We start from the raw sequence: 21,638 nt of genomic DNA on the forward strand, positions 1-21,638 counted from the left end.
GGCATGTCGAGGGGGGAGGGTGGGGAGTAGGGCAGACCTGTTGTCGACAGCTACAAGACGACGCTCGAGAGTTGGAGGGGCTCTCGCGCCAGCGGCGGAGTCGCCCCCAAAGTCGCCCTCAGAGTTGCCCCCAGAGTCGCTCATCCCTCCTCCTATCGTGGTCCAAAAATGAGAATTACATTTTTAGAGTAGGCGTTATTATTTTTATTTTAGACATGGTAATGTTTCAAGGTAGGTAATTTTTTTATGTGACGGAAATATGATTGTGGGGGAGAAGTGGAGGATGACTCATTTTTCACATAAGCGAAATTGAGAGTAGCTGAGCCCATAGCACATCAAACCCAAGCAACGAGGGAAGTTTATATAAAGAAGTATTTTTAAGAGCATCACTAACACCATCTCAAAATATACCTAAAATTTTAGTTTTGAGAATCCTAAAACAAAATTTTGAGGTGTTTAATTTTTCATTGCTCTAAAAGTTGGTTGAAATTGGCTTCCTAAGAATTAATAGGTAGGCCCCTCAAGAAAAGTCCAATAGAAATCATCCCTCCTTTCCCACGAAATCACGTTCGCACATGCAATTGGGAACCAAAGTGTGTCCCTATAAGTGGATAACGATGATTGCGGGCTAGGAAATAGAAGATAGTAGGAATAAGACTGGAGAATCGATTGGAACCGATTTTCAACCAAAAATTCTCAAATTACTAGATAAGAAATGATATTAAGATGCTATTGGAGATACTCTAAGTGATACTATCTCCTTTCCTATCATAAATTGTTTTATTTTTTTCTAGTCATACTTATTTAAGTTTAACCAAATAAATATAGTAGCACAACACATATAATAAAAATATTTTCAATGTTAGATTTAATGAAACTAATTTGGTGTTTTAAATGTTAATAAATTTTTCTATAGATTTAGTCAAAGTTAATAAATTTTACCTAAAAAAAGTTAAACGACTCATAATATGAAACTGTGAGAGTAGTTGGCAATTAACACTAATGCACTCTAGCTGTTGTAAATGGGCTACTTAATTTCCACGAAATTTTAAGGTACTCGGCAGACGGCAGATATAGGGTGTGCTTAGTTCTTTGGGTGTAAAGTTTTTGAAGTATACGGACGTACATTCGAAGTATTAAATGTAGACTAATAACAAAACAAATTACAGATTCCGCCCGTAAACTGCGAAATGAATTTATTAATCCGTTATTAGCAAATATTTACTGTAGCATCACATTGTCAAATCATAGCGTAATTAGACTCAAAAGATTCGTCTCGCAATTTACATGTAGACTGTGTAATTGTTTTTTTCCATATTTAATGTCTTATGCATGTGTTCAAACATTTGATGTGACGTTTTTGACCAAATTTTTTTTTATGTAAACAAGGCTTACATCGATTTGCACATAATTTCCATGCATTTTTTAAAGCATTTCGTACACACATTGACCAATTTGCCCGAGTACAATAATCGCCGCCGCCTTGGATCTTATCTTGAGAAAGGCTACTCTCTTCTCTTCTCTCTACTCCAGCTGCAGATTCTCCCGTTTGTTTCCCCACAGAAAAAGGGCGCCAGTTCATCATTCCTCGCCATCACATCCACCCGAAAAAAAACATGTCTTTTTTACTCTCTTTCTTCTTCTTCCCCCGATCCCAAATCCCTCCCTGTTCTTGCTGCTGCTCTCGAGTTGAGTGAGTTGACCCTCATCCTCCCCACCCACCCGAATCTCGCGGAGCCATTTCGCGTTCTTGGAGGAGTTGGGGAGTTTTGGTGTTTTTGGATCCGAGGAGCGTGAGAGTTCTTGGATCTCGTCGCCCTCCTCCTCCGGCAATGGCGGCGCTCGCGGAGCACCTGCTGGGTTTGTCGTCGGCGCCGGTGGACTGGGAGGCGGAGTCCTACCCGGGTTACGGCGACTTCGCCGTGCTCCCCTTCCTCGTCGCCTTCTTCCCCGCCGTCCGCTTCCTCCTCGACCGCTTCGTCTTCGAGGTAAAATCTGCGCATTGTCTCGTTAGATCCGAGATGCCCTTGGGATTGCAGTGTTGAACTGCTGGTGGTAGACTTGGGAGTTGTTAATGGATCGGTTTGATTATGTTAAGACTGTTAGATAAAAGGCATCTGCTTTTGGGTGTCAGAATTTTCATTTTCAATTATGCAGAGTTCTGGCGTGCAGATTTCATATGCTGTTGAAATTATGAGCATGGTGAAAATGAATGCAGTATCTTTCGATTCGGACTCTGCGCGATTGGATTGATAAAAGATGTGTTCATAGTTTGTTTTCATGTGAAGTTGGCTTCTTTTAGTACTAACAGTTAGCAAGTTGGTTGTGTGGTTGATTTGTTCCCTTTAATACAAAGGCATAAAGTGTAGGCCTTGATTGTGTTGAGTTGCTTTTAATTGGAGTACAAGGTGACACGTTTATGGTAACACTTTTAACCATCTCTGCAATGATTTGATACTAGCAGGATACAATTGTTGATGCAATGGTTGCATGTGTCATATTTGTGCAATACCTGTACTCCCTTGCATGCATATATTATAGACTTATCGTCTCGTTCAATTCGCAGTTATTAGCAAGAAGGCTTGTACTTGGAAAGGGGTATGACAAACTTGCTGAAACAGATGAAAGCAGGAAGAAAATTAACAAGTTTAAGGAGTCAGCATGGAAATTCGTCTATTTTCTTTCTGCAGAACTGCTATCACTGTCTGTAACATACAATGAGCCATGGTTCAAGAACACCAGAAATTTCTGGGTTGGGCCTGGTGAACAGATCTGGCCTGATCAGAAGACAAAGTGAGTGGAAAAAAAATAATCTATACCTGTGAAAAGGTTTCTGTCACACAGAGTTTTTTTTTCCTGTTTTCTACCTTATTGCAGACTCAAGCTTAAGGCTGTCTACATGTTTGCTGCTGGATTTTACACATATTCCATCTTCGCTCTTTTGTTCTGGGAAACAAGGCGGTCAGACTTTGGAGTCTCAATGTCTCACCATTTGGCAACTGTTGTTTTGATCGTTCTATCCTATATTTTCAGGTATATTCTGAACAATTTCCCAGATAAGGTAATTGTATGTATGGCATTCCAGCTCCACAAGCTATATTTAAATATTATTGTGTTTTTCGAACAGATTTGCTCGCGTTGGCTCAGTTGTTCTAGCCCTTCATGATGCTAGTGATATATTCTTAGAGATTGGGAAGATGTCCAAGTACAGTAGTTGCGAGGGGCTAGCTGTTGCAGCATTTCTTCTTTTTGTGGCTTCATGGATTCTTCTGCGTCTAATAATTTTCCCGTTCTGGATCCTAAGGAGCACAAGGTAAACTCATGCCTGCTTATATGCTGCTCTGGCATCTGGTGTTATCTACGCATCTCTAGCCATTTAGCGCTATAATCGAAAAGAGCACAACGGCACAACTACACTAGAAAGACTTTAAGAAACTTTGTTGATCAATGATCTGGTACCTTTTTCAGCTATGAAGTACTGCTGACCTTGGACAAAGAGAAGCATAAATTTTACGGCCCCATATACTACTATGTTTTCAACAGCCTTCTGTTCTCACTTCTAGTTCTTCACATATATTGGTGGGTACTAATATACCGGATGCTAGTCAAGCAAATTCAATCTAGAGGCCGTATCGGCGATGATGTTCGATCTGGTAATTGATTCCTTCATGTTACTGATTTAAATAAGTTTTATTTCTAGGACTGTATATTTATTTGTCTCATAAAACTGCTCACTATCAAACAGATTCTGAAGGTGAAGAAGATCATGAAGACTAATCTGTGGGCTGAATGCTTAACTGAAGAACTATATATAGTGATCCCTACATGAAGATACATCATATTGAATACCTGATTCCCAGACCAGATCAATTTTCAGTATCAAACATGGCAACCATGATTCACGAGTTGCTAGGAGGCTGCTTGCGCTGCCATATACTTTATGAGAAAAAGTTGATCAATGTTTTCCCCCCTTATATCCTCATTTATAAGAGAAATATGCAGGATAAGTTCGTTAATTCATTGGTTCATTCATGTAATTGTGCAGACGATTAATTAATTTACGGTGCAATCATGTAATGTTCTGTGGAACTCGATTGTAACTTGGTGTATCTTCCATTCTAATGGAAATTCTGGACAAAAAATAACCTGATATTCTTTACACATTCTTTGTTTCATTTTCCATCAAGTTCCAGGTGTCGTTTTCTTCTGTAGGGTTCTAACTTTGCCATCTATCCTGTCCACACAATCAAACATTTACTTTTGTACCCAATTCTTTAAAACAAATAAAACAAGAACCTGGGGAAGAAGCACAAGAAAGAAGGTATCAATGGAGGTTATAAGTTGAGAAAACTTGTGGTATTCACCGAATATTTTACAAGAAAACTGAATACCAGAATTAACAACAGTTAGGAGGCATGTCAATTACAATCTGAAAGATCCACAAAGAATAAATTGTGCCTACTCAATCTCAATTCTCAGTAAGGAAAGACCTCAGACATGAACAATGTTCACAATTTGCAATATATTCAATTGTGTAACTGTGTAAACAAAGTCAGTAGTATGTTCAGCAGGTTTAAGACGAATATTTTTCCATAAGCTTTTCGACATGTAGAATTATGTCATCGATGTGAGGGCGCATTGCAGGTTGTGGCTGAAGCATCCAGGTAATAAACTGATGAAGTGCATCAGGGTAAGGAGGGCTGGGTCCTGCCGGCCACTTCAGCGTGCAGTTGACAATGGCTAATTGCAAGCTTCCTCCAGATTCACCGAGAGCATACTCAAATGGTGAAACATTGTACCTAAGAAGGAAAATGATTTAAACAACAGATAATTATTAGGTAACCGCAGGCTATAACTCTAATGGATCTGTGCACTGCATTCTTTAAGATTAATGACGGGATAAGGAGCTTTATGAAATAAAATAGTTGTACTTGACTTTGAACTTCTACAACTTCTACAAAACTTGAGTTTAATCTTGAAAAGACTATTGCAGGATCACAATTGGTAATTACTTTCACCAAGTATCTAATATATATTCTTTAAAACTTTGATGGAATGTATTCCCCCAAAAAAAAATAATGGAATGATCATTTATGACATTGAATTGAGCAAAGTTGCCAATGCTGCTAATAACATGACATGCATGGTTAATTGACCGGAGTTTCTAAAATCGTGTAAGTAATTATGTGCCCAAGCAACTGGAACAATAGCAGACCCACAAACACTTAGAATGAAACTAACACATTGACAAGAGATGAACAGAATCAAAGATTATCATATTTTACTCATGAAGAAGACAAAGCGAACTTACATGATAGCATAAAGGGTGCATCCTAGAGACCAGATGTCTGTCCTCTCATCGATATCGGCATGACTTGGGCAGTCCCACAGTTCAGGTGCACGGTAAGGCGCAGAGCAATGTTCAGCGGCCCATTCCTATAGTAAAGCAAGATATGAACCGTCATGTCTAGACAGCAAAAGACCAATGGTTCTCCAAGTACTGGTATTCAACTTCTTCTGAGTAACAATTGCATGATAAAGTGAATACTAAGTTTTTACATGATTATTTGGCCTGGTATATCCACCAGTTTATGGGGAGATAAAAATACCAGTTATAATTCATAGTTCAAACATAATCACTCACAGCTGTAGAGAAATAAAAATTTCACCAGAAAGAAAATGCTCCTATGTACTAAAACATCTGAATAGGTGAACAGAATATCTTTCTAGGATAATGGGAAAATATCCCAAAAATTGAGAAAATTGAAAATCAACAAGAAGAGCTATCTCTTAAAATGCTAGGCAGATGAAAGAAACCTGCAATCGTAATGCTTCAGCACGAGAACGGATTTCTTTTCTTGCAGGCCTTGCACTTCCAAAATCCATTAAAGTTGCAAGAGGTGCTTGTCCTTTTCTGTGAGTTATAAGAACATTGCCAGTCTTAACGTCATTATGGGCATATGGTGGATCAAAACTGTGCATGTGCTTCAGTCCTTCACAGAGCTGTGATGATCCTTTATTAGTATACAAAGGGGAGGTGCGAGATGGTAATGAAATACTAACTATTATTCAAGCAAAGATAAGGAGATGATAATCCAGAACAGTTTTCTTACTTCAGCATCTCATCATTTAATGTGTGTTAGCAATGTCATTGATATGAAACAGCGTAAGAGAAACTGTTAAGATGATCATCTCTCTATAGACAAGCCCAGGAAGAAAACTAATGTGTTGTGAATTTTATTTTGACATGAAAGTTTAGAAGGAATGAGACATAAGAGCATGTACAAGAAGAAAAGAAAAATCAGTACTACACAAGAGAAGTCAAATCAGAATGGTACAGTTTGACTTTTGTGCTCATATTTTTGTTCTTCAGAAAGGTAACGGAACACTAAGATAGATAATTTCGTTTTGAGCATCTCAAGTTCTCAATCAACTGGGGCCAGTCACATACAAGTAATCAGTTCACCGTGACTTCAAATTTCTCAACGACATCAATAGTGTTGATATTATTGTCTAGTAAAACTGCTTACCTGTTGGAATATTCTCAAAACATCGATTGTTGAATAGAATTCCTTCCTGGATTGCATGACTTTGGCATTGTCAAACAGAGTACCATCGATATAGACAGGGAAGAGCAAGTAGGCTTCATGGTTCCAATCTCCCTGTTGATTCTAAATATATGAAATCCATAGAAGTCCTCTTAGAATGAAACAGACTTGCATAGTATACGGTAGGTAATAATTTGCCTAACCATTTGTGACCATACTTATTGCTAATTAACACTATGGGCTTATGGCAGGCCCTAAATATCCGCATTACAGAATCCATTTTGTTGCTGTATCTCTAGGATGTACTACCTAACTAACATGAAACAAGCATATGCTTCAGATATATCTAGCATAAATCCTACAATATCATCAAGCCCAAGCGCACAACCAACTCGCCAAAATCACAGCGATTTCCTTAAATCTTTCACATTTCCTGAGACTTGTCATCCTCTATCACGAAAAAAAGGCGCTGAACAGCATGTTACCTTAACTGCTATCACGGCATGATCAAGAAGCGGAAGCAGGTTAGGATGGTTGAACAATGACGAAACACGGATCTCCTCCTTCACCAGATCTAGCTGTTCCTTGCTCTGTATCAGCACCTTCTTCATAGCATATGTCCCATCCTCTGTACCAACGGTTAAAACATACACGCATCAGAAATCTCTCAGGACTCGAAACAACTTCACAATAGTAAATAATCTCCTGAAAATCCCAGATTCACCCCATCTATTCCAATGAAAGAAACTCTAATTGGGTTACAATAAGCTCTGAAATTACAGAAATTCCACTCATTCCATCACAACACTCTTACTTGATTACTCGAAGTGGATCATGAACACAATTTACTACATGGTTTCGATCAGAAAACCCCCAAGGTAAATTTTCAAAGTCTTGTCCACCAAGCGCAAATCTTATGCGGAGAACCTTCGAGCAAACCAAGAACAAACAAACACGAGGGCGAAATCAAGAACTCGCCAAGAGGCGCGGGGGCGGTGGGGTTGGAGCAGGATCGAGCGGGGAAGAACCTGAGGCGAGGGAGGGGCTCCGGCCGCGGGCGGCGTCGGCGGAGGCCTGGTGCTCCCTGACGAGGTAGACGAAGGCGAAGCCGCCCTCCCCAATCTGGCGCAGGACGCGGAAGCGGCGCTCGTTGATCCACACGTCGCCGCCGCCCGTCGCCGCGTCGTAGAGGGCGTTGAGCCCCGAGATGGAGCAGCCCATGCCCTCGCTCGCCGCCGGCGAACTCCAGCGGCCGCGGCCTCTGGTCTCCGGTGAGCTTCGGTTCGGTTCGGCAGGTCCACCAACCAGTGGAATGAATATGACTTTGCGTCTTCTTCACTTGCTCTCGTTTCATGTTCTTCAATTTATTTATTTATTTATTTGTTTGTTATTTACTGTTGGTTTAGGTTGACCTGATTTTATTACTTTTTGTAATTTTTTTTAGAATTTGTTAAAGGGGTTCTAAATGAATGTTGCAATTTTGGTTCAAATTTAGTGATTTGTAAGCAGGGTTCCTAAAACCGATGGAAACAGGTCCGGATTACTAGGTCGAAAATACAAATTGCTCGGTTTTTTGTCAAGTTTAAAATGAAATGAATTGAATGTTAATATATTTTTAACAAGATTTGTATGGATTTCATTGGTTTTCATCAGTTTATTACTAGCAGTTTGCGCGAAATCCCCTACATAATATATGCTGCAAATTATTCCTGTACTTTTGGGACGTGCAAGATGGTGCTTTGCTTCAGAAAGCATCTCATCTCAATTCGTCAACGGTTGGCATGTTAGCACCTGAGGTCAAATCTTTACCTGCAAACCCTAGGTCTTACTCATAAAGCAGTTTCCATCATCTCTTTGGAGGGGTCTGGTACATTGGATCCAGTAAACAACTCCGATCAACAGACTAATGTAGAGATATCAAAATTCAAGCATTGGATGGTTCATGCTAATAGACCAACTAGCATCATCTAGACCGGAGCTTTCAAGAACCCCAAGCATTCATATTTTGGTTTCATATTCTGATGAAAATGGAAGTTCTCCCAAGAACTGAAACAACCATGGGACTTCAGGATTCGAGTGAGACAAGTCGTCTGGCAAAATGGTGACTGATATCCCCCATAATTTTTTTTTCTTTCCAGAAGATGTTCTCAAGAAAGAAGCATCACAAAAACACCAATATTTCTGTATGGATTCATTGAAGCTTAATCACATCAAGCAATTTTTGGTGGCCGTAACAGATGATGCAGGTACATTCGGAAAAAATCTGGATCACAATGAAACACAAAGAACAGCTGAAATGAAACCTATCACGCAAGGGAACCAGACTTCCAACAAAAAAATAAGGATGGATACTGAAGCCTGAAGGGGGGGTGTTCATACTCCTCCAAGTCGACACAACTTTTCGGTGGATTGGATTGGATCAACAAAAATCCTGTATTGATGAGTGGTCATTGAGCACCAGCATGTTCATCTCTTTTTGCTGCACAAGTTGTGGGCAGGACCACAGAGCCAATCTGACACCCAGGCTCCGTCAGAGAGCAATGACTGATACAGAAACCATGATATGGATGAAGCAAAACAACATCCAGATCTTCACTCTCAAGAGAGATTGAGAGAAGCAGCAGGTAAATGTCGAACCAACTCTGATACCATGAATTGTGCAATTCATATGAATTGTACCAATTTGAGTTCCCTTCTTCAAGGACAAAATCCTAGGGAGTACCAATTGGATGTACGGTAACGACGTTGTTGAAGATGAATTAGTTGGCATCCACAGCAGGACTGATTAGCAGTTGTCAGGCTTAAGCTGGAACACCGTTGCAGGAAGTATGTACATTTGTACAAAGACTGTGATGAGACATCTGGACCTCAGGCATAGCAGGCTCACCTTACAGCATCACTACTGCTGCTGATCTGTGGAGAAGAGAAAGCGCTTGATCAAATCTTGAGGCTGATATCACGAAGAGCCAAGTCTTGCAAATTGATTGATACTTCACAAGAGCGTACGAGTTGCCTTCCTAAGATCAGAAGAACATCACTGTAACTGCAATGGAAACCATTGGTTTCAGATTTCATCTTACTGTAAACCAATGTGTTGCACAGCATTGCCATAACAACCAAAGTAAGTGTAGCGATATGAAGCAGCACATAAAGATTCTGATCGAGTCTGAGAATTGGTACAAGAATGATTCTAAAAGAAGGGTGTCTAGAGCATACCTTGCTGTGTTCCTTTTGAAGGATTATTTAGCACAACTATCCTCCATTCATATGTCTTTCTAGAAAGCACAAATAGTATTTTTCTTCAACAAGGGTATAACAATAGAACACATAACACTGAGTAGTCATCAATAGTTATTCGAAATAAAAGCTAGCAATATTTAGGGCAGGTGTGTTTCTGGAAAGGCAAACATGGAAGTTGGCTATGAAGTAAAAGATCGGGAAAAAACAAGATAGATAGCTGATGATACAATCAGAAAGTGCTGTTAAAAAAAAAATCTGAGAGTGGGTTCTTAATAAATATGATGCACAAAACCAGCAACTCTGCCCCCCAAAAAAGCACCACCACTCATGTCATAATCAAATTTCATCTGTTATAAACGGTTGCCATTCAATCTTTTTCCTTGAACAGGCAGAACTCTGCACCTGTTATTACAGGAGTAGTCCAGTGCATACAGCTAAATTGGCCTATCCATATTAATGTGGTAGCATGTAGCAGGCACATATCTAAATGGTATGATGTTAGAACCAAAATTTATTAGAAATGCATGCTTCACTGTTATGTAAAAAAGGTCACCTAAAATGGCAACAATAATTCAAAGTAAAGTAAAAACTGAACAACCTCTCTTTCTCAACTCGTCATATCAATTTAGCATCATAATAGGAAGTTAGAAACAAGCACATCAATTAGAAGTCAGACAAGCATGTGCTGTAAGGAGGTTTCAATACTGCATTTATTTTAGCTAATTACAATTCACGGTAAAATAGGCCACTCTAAGTCATTGACCAGCTAAAATTCATCAACGGAAAAGGAAAAAGGGGCACAATTTTGTAATTCTGTGAACTGCGGAACATCTGGAAAACAAGTGATGAACACCATTATCACTGTATCTGCTTGATGAAGTAATCTTTGCGCAGAGGAACTATGCTTTCAATGAAAGTATGTGTGCTAAAAGGAAACTCAGATTCTGGACATGCCATCTTCAGTTCAGTGGAGCTTGAACTTGGATCATAACAGTAGAGGTTCCGAGCCAACAACTGAACCCAAATTTTTCCCTCATGGAACAAAGTGTGTTTTGGAGTAAAATAACATGAAGGCATCAACCATGGCAATGAGATGTGGTATCTGTGCGTCCAGGTTGTCTTATCACCACTATCAAGCATCAATATGTCCATTGTACGAGGTGGATTATCATGTCCACCCTCCACAACTAGCAAGCATAGCTTTCCCTCAAGCTCCGCCAAAGAGCAATGCCCTCCATACGACTTGCGTGGGGGAAGCATCATCACATCAAAATTTTCGCTCTCAAGATTCAAACAATTGATACGTGACGAAGCAATGTAACGGAACTTTGTCAGATAGTACACTGCTCCATTCACATGCACCCCTCTATCTGTCGGTGCTCCATGGAAACTCCCAATCTGTCTCCAGGATTTATCTCCAATAGTGAATATCTCGCAGCACACATTGAAAGAATCAAAATGAGCTCCCAGGTAGAAATGTACCACTTTGTGCTCCTTCGTAGACGGGCAAAACCCCAAGCAGTGCCAATTACACGACGAGAACTGGCTGCTCCCTGCGGTATACATCGGCATCGGCAGAGTAGCCGATTCGCCGGTCGTCGGGTTGAGCAACTGCACGGCTCCTGTGCTGTCACCTAGGCAGAGCAGGCCATTGCAAGAATTGTGCACAAAGAGGCTCCTCGAAGCCATGGGCCTGGTCAGCTGGTAGGTAGCCCCCGTGTCGTCGGCGAGCACCATCGCGAGGGACCTATCGTTCGCCTTGTCGTTCGCAAAGAGCAGGAGCTTCTGCTGGCTCCTCTTGAGGTGCTCGTGGACGAAATGGGGATCGGTGAGCTCCGACATCCATGACTTGCAGACAAGCCTGCACGACGCGAGGGTGCGCGCCGGCAGCCTGTGGAAGACCTCCGTGAGCACGTCACTGCAGAGCAGGCGGTGGTCATTCCTCTCAACCGTCTTGGCCTTCTTCCCTCCCATCGTCGAGCCTCCCTGTCCTCGCATCCACCAAACAATCCACACAGCATCTTAGCACAAACAAGAATCACCTAGTATTACAAATCCGCAAGAACCCTAACGAAAATTCTCATCGCACCATACCTATCATCCACAGCGGAGAGAGCCCCCACGGCAGGCGGAGGCGGCGGCGCAGGGATGGATCAATCTAGTTGTTAGTTGTTCTTCCTGAATCCAAGAAACACAAATTTAGCGCAAACTAAACCAAGAAACCAAACAAATCCGAACCCCCCAAACGCAACAAATCACCAGAAGATACCCAAACCCGCATTGCCCCCTCCAAGATTCTTCCTCCGGTGACCTAGAACCAAACACCTCACGCGGTAGGTGGTGCCTAGCTGCCGGCAGAAAAGAATAGAACCAGAGCCAGCCAAGCCCGCCCCAACGAACGGACCAACCTACCTTCCGCCCAAACCGAACTCAATCAATCAATCAATCACCCCCCCACCACCGCCCCCTCGTTCCAATCGAGGATCAGAAAATTCACAACAACAACAACAACAACAACAACAAAGGGGATAGGAGAGGCCGCCGAATCGCCGGAACAGAAAAGAAAACTACAACAAGAAGAAGAACAGCGCGTCGTGCTCACCACCGATCGGGGGGCGGCGGCGGCGAATTCTCCTCTCCCCGCTTCCGCCTCGGCGGTTGCTTTTCGTCGTTTCGGAAGGGGGAGGAAAAAGGAGGAGGAGGAGAGGAGGGGTGGATTGGTATTTGTATATACTCCTCTTTGTAAGCAGCGAAGAAGCAAACCGCTCATCGCGGGGGGGCGGCGTCGCCGTGTCGAGCCGGCCGTGGGGCGCACGAATCTCGAGGCGGCGGCGGCGGCAGGAGGGCCGTCGATATATGGGATGGGGGCGAGGGAGTCGCGATCGGCGGTCGATACGATAGCGATGCGGTTTGGGGCGAGCGGTTATGCCCCTTTTTTAATCTAAAAAAATAAGGTGCTAGGAGGACTGGAATAGTGATGTTTGATTAGTGTTTTTATTAAGTAGAGGTGTATTTTGATGTTCGGTTTCATTTGAAAGTATGTTTTCTTTGGATGAGAATGGGTCGATATATACTTTCTGTCTATCTATTAATTTGATGATGTTTATGAGTTTTAAAGAAAAATATAGAATATGAATTATTAGGATGTAAAATTGGAGTCCTCTAGATTTTTATTATAGGGGTAAAATTGTAGAGGTGATTAAATATAAGTAAAAGATTTGTTTGGGGGGACTTCTATTGTTGTTCACGTAAGGAAATTAACCTAGAAATTCCCGCGCATTTTGCATGGCGCCATGCAAAATGAGGGTGGCGGCTTACAAATAAATTAGACGTGGCCGGGTTTTTTTTTGTCATCCTGCTGACGACCGCTAGCCTACACTAATAGGTCAGCATGGCCTGCATAGTGTAGGCGTCGCCCAATCGTCGATACTATAATGCCTTACTTGTGCTTTGTCCCCCCCCCCTCCCCCCCAATCCTCTCTCTCGGTTCTCGCCCTCTTCCTCTCTACATCTCGTATCCTCACATGCCACGCGCAAGAATAAGACATGTCCTCATGACAGCAGCCAAAGAAAAGACGATAATTTACAACAAATCATGACCTACACCCTTACCACCATAAGTGTTTTGCAAAAGATTACGTAAATACTAGTTAAAACGGACATAATGAAATGTGATAATGACGTAATCTTTTGAAAAAACTTATGGTGGTAAGGGTGTAGGTCATGATTTGTTGTAAATTATCGCCTTTTCTAGTTGCAACAATTGATCTCGTTGTGTTGGTTAAGTGACTAAGTAAATTGTGGTTTCCTTCTTTCGTAACAAAAATTTAGTTAGCTTTTGTCCGCCATCTAGCAAAAAAAAGCGCATGAAGAATGATTAGTCTAATAAACTTGTATTGTGGCCAACTTAGGCCGTGTTCGGTTAATCCCTCTCACATAGGATTTGAAGGAGAATAATTCCACACTTTTATTGATGTCTAGAACTAATCCTACTTAATTCTCTCTAATTCATTCGTTTTACGAATTAATCCAACAGGGCCTTAAAAAACCATAATCCTTCATGCCATTTTGTGTGGTGCATATCAAATGTGCTGCGAATAACAGCAGCGACAGTTCACCATGCTCTTTTTTTTAAAGAAGCTTCAAATGTCAGTGAGTGGGAATTTGTAAATTAGTTGAAAGTAACAAGCTCCATATTCACAAACTCTTACCATCTTTGTTTCATTGTTTGATCGGTACAAAATTAAAACCAAGATAAAAAGAAGTCAATTTTCACAAAACTTTAAATTATGAGCTTTAATTATGAGGAAGAAAAAAAAGAGCTCCAAATTATAACTAAATAACCAAAAAAATGCTTACACAAAGCTTTTCATGCAAATTAACATAATAAAACCCATACTACCAAAACTAGCTTATAGAAGCCTTTTAGATTTTTTTTCCCCTCAATAGCCTCTCAGTCAAAACATGATACAACACTTAAAAATGGTATTGTACCCTCCCTAAAAATATACAATATCTCTAACGTACTGTAGCATTATGTCATAACTTAATTAATGTTTTTTGGAAATATCCAAGAGTTTCAACAACCACAAAGGGAGGATAGCAAGGTCATGCATGGGTCATGGATGGGTGTCAAACTGTCAACTCTAAACTCAAGATTGCCTGTGATGAGTGACATCCTCGTCCATGTGGGACGGTGCGCATAAACAAAAGGCAAGTCTGCTAGCCACCTGTCAGACGCCCACACCGACGCAACACGATAAGCGGCTTTCACTTTTCAATCTCCTGATGATACAGGACTGCATGTAGCTCAGGTTCGTATCACCGTGAAAATGTCACCAAAATTAATTTATTTTCATATAGACATTTGCAAAAATTCTAGAGTACGTTTAGCTCAGGTTTATGGCACTATTTAGGCTGTGTTCTTATCCCCTCTTTCCCAACCAACTTCTCTTGTTTTTCACGCGCACGCTTTTCAAACTGCTAAACGGTGTATGTTTTGCAAGAGTTTTTTTATATGAAAGTTGCTTTAAAAAATTATATTAATCCATTTTTTAAGTTTTTTCCTAATACTTAATTAATTTCACTATAATCGTGTGCTTTGTTTTTCGTAGGGGTGGGCAATAAAAGTCCGAACCGAAAAGACCAACACCGAGACCGAGAAATTTGATCCTAGGCAGTGAAAAGCCGAATTTTGTTCGGTCAATTCAGTTAGTCTCCTCGGTTAACCAAATAGACCGAAAAGACCGAATTAATAAAAAAAAGTCTAAATGCAACCTACAATCCACTAAATTCAATAGGATTAAACTCTAATTTTCACATCCCTACTTCTTCTAAGCATGCAACCTAATAAGAGTTTTTACTCATACGTGTGTTTACAATTTTTTTTTGTGATTTTTTGTTTAAAATTTCCATTATTTCTTTGCATATATGAAAATGTTGATGAATTTCGGTCAGGACCGAGACCGAGACTGAATTTGTTGGTCCTGATATTTTTGCGTTGAAATTCGGTCTTCACTTTTCAAAGACCGAAATGACCGAAAGACCGAAGACCGAGACCAAAATTTTCGGTTAGACCGAATGACCACCCCTAGTTTTCCGTGTCGGGAGGCAAGGTTGGCAACCATGCCTCCCGAACACTGCCTTAGAGGGGCATAGGATTATGAGAAACGACTAATGAGTATCTCAAAATAGTTTTGTGCCTCCTCTATAACTACAATCTCAAAATCTACTCCCTCCATCCTAAAAGGAATCAGTTCTTAGCTACGAATCTTTGGTGGTGTTCTTTTCTCCTGAAGATGAAGATGAAGGTTAAGTTTTTCACGTAAAACGAGGTGGTATTAACGTAAGATTGATTGAGTTTGAATAATTACAAACTTGAAAAATAGATTAATATGATATTTTAGAGCAACTTTCATATAGAAAGTTTTCGCACGAAACACACCGTTTAGCAGTTTGAAAAGCGTGCCACAAAAATCTTAATCTTCATCCAACTCTTGTTGAACAAAAGAACAGGACCGACATAAGGCACAATATACTCCCTTCATTCCCCCCCCCTCCCAAAAAAATAAAAAACCTAACCTAGATAGGGATTTGACACCATCTGGAACTGTCTAGATTCATTATCCTATTCATTATCCTTTGTGATGTCAAATCCCATCCTAACATACTATGTTAGTTTTTCTTAGGACAGAAAAAGTAGGTTAGTTTTTCTTGGGCCAGAAGAAGTATGTTTTTTTTTGATGGAGAGATTACATGGGAATCTAAATTATTAATAGGACTTGAAGGTGCTAGAACAAACTGCGATTGTTAGAAGATCCCTCTAACAGGGCCTATAATTATATTACCGTGTAAAGGACCGTGTTGAACGCAAGAATTTCACCTGAATTAAATTATTTTCGTAAAAGACATTAAAAAATTCCAGCGTTCCAAATATTAGCTAGTCTATTATACAGGGCAAGGGATAAAGCCGGTCACACGCTGTCCTTTTCACGCATTGCTTTAGTGAAAAAAATCGTATCCATGATGAAACCAAAGATGGCAAGGGCACATGAGTGATAGGACAAACTGAAAATGACAGGGTGCCCAATCGAGAACTACAGCCTTGCATTGCATACATGAGAAATTAAAAAAAAACATATCCTCTTCTCTCTTCAGCTGGATCCATTTCGGCCAACCAAATTAGAGCAAAGTGGAAGTGTGCCAGTTACTAGATACATACCTTTTTTCTTCTCCCAAGTAAGGTATGATTGTAATGACTAGGTGTCATCCACAGGCTTGACAATCAGTCGCTTGCAAAGATATACCTGATACCAGTTTCAGCATTTGGTCCTTTCGCTAGAATGCAGTCTTTTGGAACAATGCAAGGGACACACCACATGCATGATGGAGATTGGTTGTCAAACAGCAGGCACTACATTTGGAACCAATCATTTTCAACACAATGTGATGAGTTTTTACAAACAGGAAATCATAAAGGTTTTCAGAAAAACAACCAGAAATTATGTGCGATTCTGATTTTTCTGGAACAGGTTTGACATCAAATAACATTAGGGGCAAGCACTTATGGCACACAAGGAAGATATGATCTGAGATTATATTGTGTTACAGACTCAGCATTGATGGACATGAGACAAGTTTTCTTATTGAGAAGCTAAATGCTGCGCTTTGCGTCTTTTTTTTACTGCTGAGCCTCTGGCTCCTTTTTCTCCAAATACCTGTAAAGTATTTTCATGTTTTTGTTAGCTTCAGTATTGTCCTTTTCGTTGATCAAAAGGAACTTCGCCATATGTCCCAGCAGACATATATACGAGTACATGTTTTATCAACTACAAACTGAATTTGCTGCCGACATCTTACCCCTGTGCCCTAGCCCACCGAGACATCTGATAGAGCTGAACCGATTCATTGGAAGCATGGCATGCTAAAAGTAAATAGTTCCGTGGTTGTACCATCCAGGCAAATCTCATAAAGAGTCCTGAATACACGCACATGGCTGCATCGAATGGAGATAGTATTAGATAGGCATGGGCATAGGTTAATGCTGAAATAACTCAATAGGTCTAGATGTTATGTAGCATATCAAGGAGCAAATATCAAGAACTATACCGACCTGCTGTCATATTGCCAGATATCATTTCAGGAGGTTTGTTCATGTCAACCAAACCCTGCAAGCATAGTAATATAAGTTATCAGAGGGATCATTGGATAACATTGAGCATACAACAAAGGAATGGAAAGACGAAATCACGAAATTAAAGCACAATTATTTGTGTATATGCTAGTAACACAGTCCACATTATAGCATGCAAGTGATTGCTAACCAAATCTTGTTGCCCATTGTGCATTATGATTGCACACTTACTAGCGATGCCTAAAAAGACAGAGACTACTATCAAGCTACCACAGTGAGTGTTAATTTGTTTTATCGAGTAGCAAAAACTGTCAAAAGCATTCAGCTAACAGGTGAATCCAAGTTCCGACTTGGATGTACTTAATAAATACATGCCAGAGTGCTGGACCATGTGAGTGGACACAATTTTACTTTACTGCTAACACCATATTTACTGGTTAGACTGATCCTTGACAACTACTCCAGGAGACTTGCTAAACTATCTCAATATCCATCAACCCACATTAATGAATAGTTGAAGTTAGAACGTAGAGTAGCCCATTAGTGGATAGAGCAAGAAGGTGATTTTTCATACAGATCAGGTTATTCACACTTCAGTACACTTCAATATGTAAGATGAAATCAAATGTACTTTTCACAAGAATAAAACAAACCAGATGTTTTGACGGCTAAAAACATTAACTAGTTTTCAGATGCAACAGAAATGTACCTGCGCCAATGCTCTATTGCAAGCAAAATAAGCATGGTCCAAACCAGAACCATTTCTCAAGAATTCAGTATTCCAACAGAATGTTGCAATGGTAATAAAACAGACATGTTGCCTTGGCACCTCAAAATACAAGCGTTGTTGCAGTGACCTAACATACTCTAGCCTGTTTCAGTAACTGCACATAGAATTGGTACATCTAAATCACATAGTTGTTTAGTGGATGACAGCAATCGTAGCTTTCAGTTTTACAATCATAGCAACATGGTCTGAAAAGTGGATAACCCGATGTGACAATCAGCAGTTTTACGCTGTTCTAAAGAAGAAAATGCCACCTAACAGACATAACATGAAAAAACCAGTGAGCTTCTACTCGATTTCATGCTGCGCTTTTGCACAAATCATCCGAGAACATTTTTCTCATAACACAGAACGCTTTAAGAAGGCGTCATCGAGCAAACAACTGCTGCATCTTAATAATTATCAACACTGAATTATCGATAGAACATAGGGGCAAACCAAGAGATGATTGTGCGCGTACCGCGAGGACGAAGCCCCAGTTAGCAACGGGCCCCCAGAAATGGGTGGTCTTGGGGCCGACGGGGCTGTTCAGGAACGCCTTCACCGCCGTCGACATGGCCAATCAATCAATCCTCCAGCAAATTCAGCCGCACCTGCGCCCACACCACACCACCAAACCGAACCCTCATATCACTACCAAAATCACAGAAACCAAGCACGCATCCATATCCATCCATGCATCCAATCCATCCTCATCCTAGAATGAACCTAACTTTCCCAAATCAGCCCGAATCCCAATAATACCGCCCCCAACAACCCTCAATCCCTAACCCAACCAAAGAACCCCCTCACCCTCCGTTCTCGCACCACGATTTCTTGGGAATTCTGGTCCGGAAGAGATTCTTGGACCACATGGATGGAATCAAATCTTTCCAAGAAGGTTGGAGAGCGAGAGGGAGAGGGGGATTACCTCGTCGTCGGTCGTCGTCGTCGTCGAGGTCGGGAGGCGGCGAGGGGTTGAGAGAAGATGGGGAACCAGCCAAGCCAACAGCCAAGGATATGCGGGGGAGATTGGATATGGGCTGGGCTTATGGGTTCATGGCCCAACATGGCGTGCGAACGGAGGCCCATTCGTACTGATTCATCCGGCCCGTTTGATGGCCTTCTCCAATCCGGGCCTAGCCTTGTTTTTTTTTTGGAATAAGTTCATCTAAGGTCCCTTAACTTGTCAACGAATCCAATTTTCGTCCTTCAACCACAAAACCAGATACAACGGGTTCTTCAACTATCAAAACCAGCGCAGATGAGATCCCTCGGTGGTTTTGACGGTGGTTTTGGCTGACGTGGCACCTATGTGGCAAATTTGACTTAGTCTTCATCTGATGTGGCATTGACGTGGCGCATACGTAGCAATTTGATCTGGAAAAATAATAAACTTCGTGGGACCCACATGTCAGTCTCACACATAAATCAATAAAAGAATGGTGGGGCTCACGTGGGCCCCAATGTCAGCCACAAGTCCCTCTCGGCTCTCCTTTCTCCTCCTCTTCTCTCTCCCTCGTCCTCGCGGCGGCGGCAGGAGCATGCCGGCGGACGGAGCGGCGGAGGGGCGGGCGGAGCGGCGGCAGGCCGCGGGCGGCGGAGGTTGCCGGAGGAGGAAGAGGCAGAGGAGGAGGTCGCTAGCGAGCGCGACAGCTACACTCCGTTGGCCGCTCCGCCCGCGATGCCCAGTTGAAAGGCGCTGCCCTCCTCGCTCGGTCGCCGCGCGCCGCCTCCCTCCTCGCCTTGCCGCCACACGCCGCCTCCCTCCTCGCCCGACCGCCACCGCCGACATCCTCGATGGTCACATCTGGGTCGGAGCTGCCCCTCCCCTCGCCCGGCCGCCTCAAAAAACCCAAGCTTTTGCCGCCGCCCCGACTGGCTGACCATCCCAAGAAAGAAGGCACCTCCTCGTCGCCTCTGCTGCCTCCACACTGCCCGCGGCGTGAGGGCCCTAGACCTCCGGGAGGGCTCCGGCGAGGTCCCGGCGGACCGCGAGTTGGAAATGCAATTAACAGATTCAAATATTCAATTCGCTTCTTGATTGAGCAAGTTATAGGTGCAAGGATTTTACTTATATGTATAATGAAGCTATTAATATTCCCTCTTGTGATGCTATATTTGCGATATGCTTGGCTCTGTCTGGATATTGGTTGCCGCGAGCTTTACTTATATGTCTGCTGCTGCTAGCCGTAGTTGACGAGGAGACGCAGAGCGGCGAGATGTCCTCGAGGGCATCACGCTAGGCAACGCCCTGGAGAAGGAGAAGAGCAAGCTACGTGGCGGCGATGACCCGTCGCGCTGGTCCGACGAGAAGAGCGGCAGCGGCAGGGAGTGATCAAGCCTGGGATGGCACGGCGATCCTCGGCACGAGCAAGCGGTACTGCGCATATGCGAGGAAGGCTCGTTTGGCGACGGACGGCCGTGGCAGTCCGAGGGTTGGCGGGGAGAGGAGGGGCGGCAAGCCGGCGGCGGGTTCGGCCTGGTCAACGGCGCTGCCTCCCCATGCGCTGCCTCTGCTCGTCCTCCGTCTTCAGCACGTCGCGCGGCGGGTTCGGCCTGGTCAACGGCGAATCGGCGATGGCGGGGCGGCTGGGTCCAACGATGAGCTCCGTGAGGGAGGAGGCGAGCTCCTTGTGCTCCGACGGAGGAGGGGCTCCCACTCCGTCCCTTCGTACTCGGGTTCCGGCGACGAGAACGGTGGTGGTGGTGACGAGAACGCCGCGAGCTTCCATGGCAGGTTCTTGTCGCGTCCGGTGCGGGCGAGGAGGGTGCGGGGGAGGAGGTGGCGTGGCCGCCGTGTTCCGTCTCGCCGCCGGCGCCATCCATCGGTGGGCACCGGTCGATGCCATCCACGAGAGAGAGAAGGGTGAAGGCCGAAGGGGAAGATGAAAGGTGATGAGGATAGGGATGACATGTGGGGCCCACGTGGGTCCCACCATTTTTTAATTATTTTGTGTGTGAAGCTGACATGTGGGTCCCATGGATTTTATTATTTTTTTCATATCAGATTGCCACGTAAGCGCCACGTCAATGCCACATCAGATGAAGACCGAGTCAAATTAGCCGCGTATGCGCCACGTCAGCCAAAACAGCAATCTAAACCGCCGAGGGACCTCGTTTGCACCGGTTTTGATAGTTGAGGGATCTATTGTATCTGGTTTTCTGGTTGAAGGATGAAAACTAGATTCGTTGACAAGTTAAGTGACCTCAGATGAATTTATTCCTTTTTTTTTTCAATCCGGCCCCTGTTTCTGCAAAGCCAGAGGTGCCTGTAGAGAATCTAGAGGTGCTGCTGCTGCAAAACTGAAAAATCACTATCACAAATCCAGGATACAGCAGTGAGCGTAATCTCACGCTTCATTCATCTTAAAGTATAATAACCCATAACTAGATTAGATAACTTAAAGCCCACCTTATTGGCTTATATGATTTATATGATTTATAAACC

The 21,638-nt window shown here is 42.6% G+C and overlaps 4 protein-coding genes and 1 long non-coding RNA gene across 6 annotated transcripts; 2 read left to right on the forward strand and 3 right to left on the reverse strand.

The window, feature by feature from the left end:
• The first annotated feature begins 1,526 nt into the window (after positions 1-1,526).
• On the forward strand, positions 1,527-4,161 carry LOC9268169 (ASC1-like protein 1). The gene is made up of 6 exons (XM_015795920.3): positions 1,527-1,988; positions 2,567-2,793; positions 2,878-3,033; positions 3,128-3,313; positions 3,469-3,653; positions 3,746-4,161. Exons 1-6 carry the CDS (start codon positions 1,833-1,835, stop codon positions 3,775-3,777), a joined length of 942 nt encoding a protein of 313 aa, XP_015651406.1. The 5' UTR covers positions 1,527-1,832; the 3' UTR covers positions 3,778-4,161.
• Positions 4,162-4,328: 167 nt separating this feature from the next.
• Positions 4,329-7,885, reverse strand: LOC4346899 (uncharacterized). Of its 2 annotated transcripts, none has more exons than XM_015756392.3 (6): positions 7,577-7,885; positions 7,034-7,176; positions 6,531-6,662; positions 5,818-6,003; positions 5,312-5,436; positions 4,329-4,799 (listed from the first exon to the last, which is right to left on the reverse strand). In XM_015756392.3, the coding sequence occupies exons 1-6, from the start codon at positions 7,767-7,769 to the stop codon at positions 4,574-4,576; spliced, it is 1,005 nt and encodes a 334-aa protein (XP_015611878.1). In that variant the 5' UTR covers positions 7,770-7,885; the 3' UTR covers positions 4,329-4,573. The 2 variants fall into 2 exon arrangements, with proteins under 2 accessions (XP_015611878.1, XP_015611877.1); XM_015756391.3 differs by having other exon boundaries at positions 6,531-6,671.
• A 2,586-nt stretch (positions 7,886-10,471) lies between these two features.
• On the reverse strand, positions 10,472-12,502 carry LOC4346900 (putative F-box protein At2g02030). The gene is made up of 3 exons (XM_015756388.3): positions 12,391-12,502; positions 11,883-11,966; positions 10,472-11,774 (listed from the first exon to the last, which is right to left on the reverse strand). The coding sequence occupies exon 3, from the start codon at positions 11,760-11,762 to the stop codon at positions 10,647-10,649; it is 1,116 nt and encodes a 371-aa protein (XP_015611874.1). The 5' UTR covers positions 11,763-11,774; positions 11,883-11,966; positions 12,391-12,502; the 3' UTR covers positions 10,472-10,646.
• A 4,182-nt stretch (positions 12,503-16,684) lies between these two features.
• Positions 16,685-19,194, reverse strand: LOC4346901 (mitochondrial pyruvate carrier 1). Its single transcript, XM_015756393.3, has 5 exons — positions 19,119-19,194; positions 18,669-18,801; positions 17,401-17,455; positions 17,148-17,283; positions 16,685-17,005 (listed from the first exon to the last, which is right to left on the reverse strand). The coding sequence occupies exons 2-5, from the start codon at positions 18,762-18,764 to the stop codon at positions 16,969-16,971; spliced, it is 324 nt and encodes a 107-aa protein (XP_015611879.1). The 5' UTR covers positions 18,765-18,801; positions 19,119-19,194; the 3' UTR covers positions 16,685-16,968.
• Positions 19,195-20,949: 1,755 nt separating this feature from the next.
• On the forward strand, positions 20,950-21,427 carry LOC136351933 (uncharacterized). The gene is made up of 2 exons (XR_010735225.1): positions 20,950-21,082; positions 21,198-21,427. It is a non-coding gene; the product is annotated as an uncharacterized lncRNA (long non-coding RNA).
• The last annotated feature ends 211 nt before the right edge of the window (positions 21,428-21,638 follow it).

Source organism: Oryza sativa, chromosome 9, assembly GCF_034140825.1.
Source record: "Oryza sativa Japonica Group chromosome 9, ASM3414082v1".
NCBI classification, from domain to species: Eukaryota; Viridiplantae; Streptophyta; class Magnoliopsida; order Poales; family Poaceae; genus Oryza; species Oryza sativa.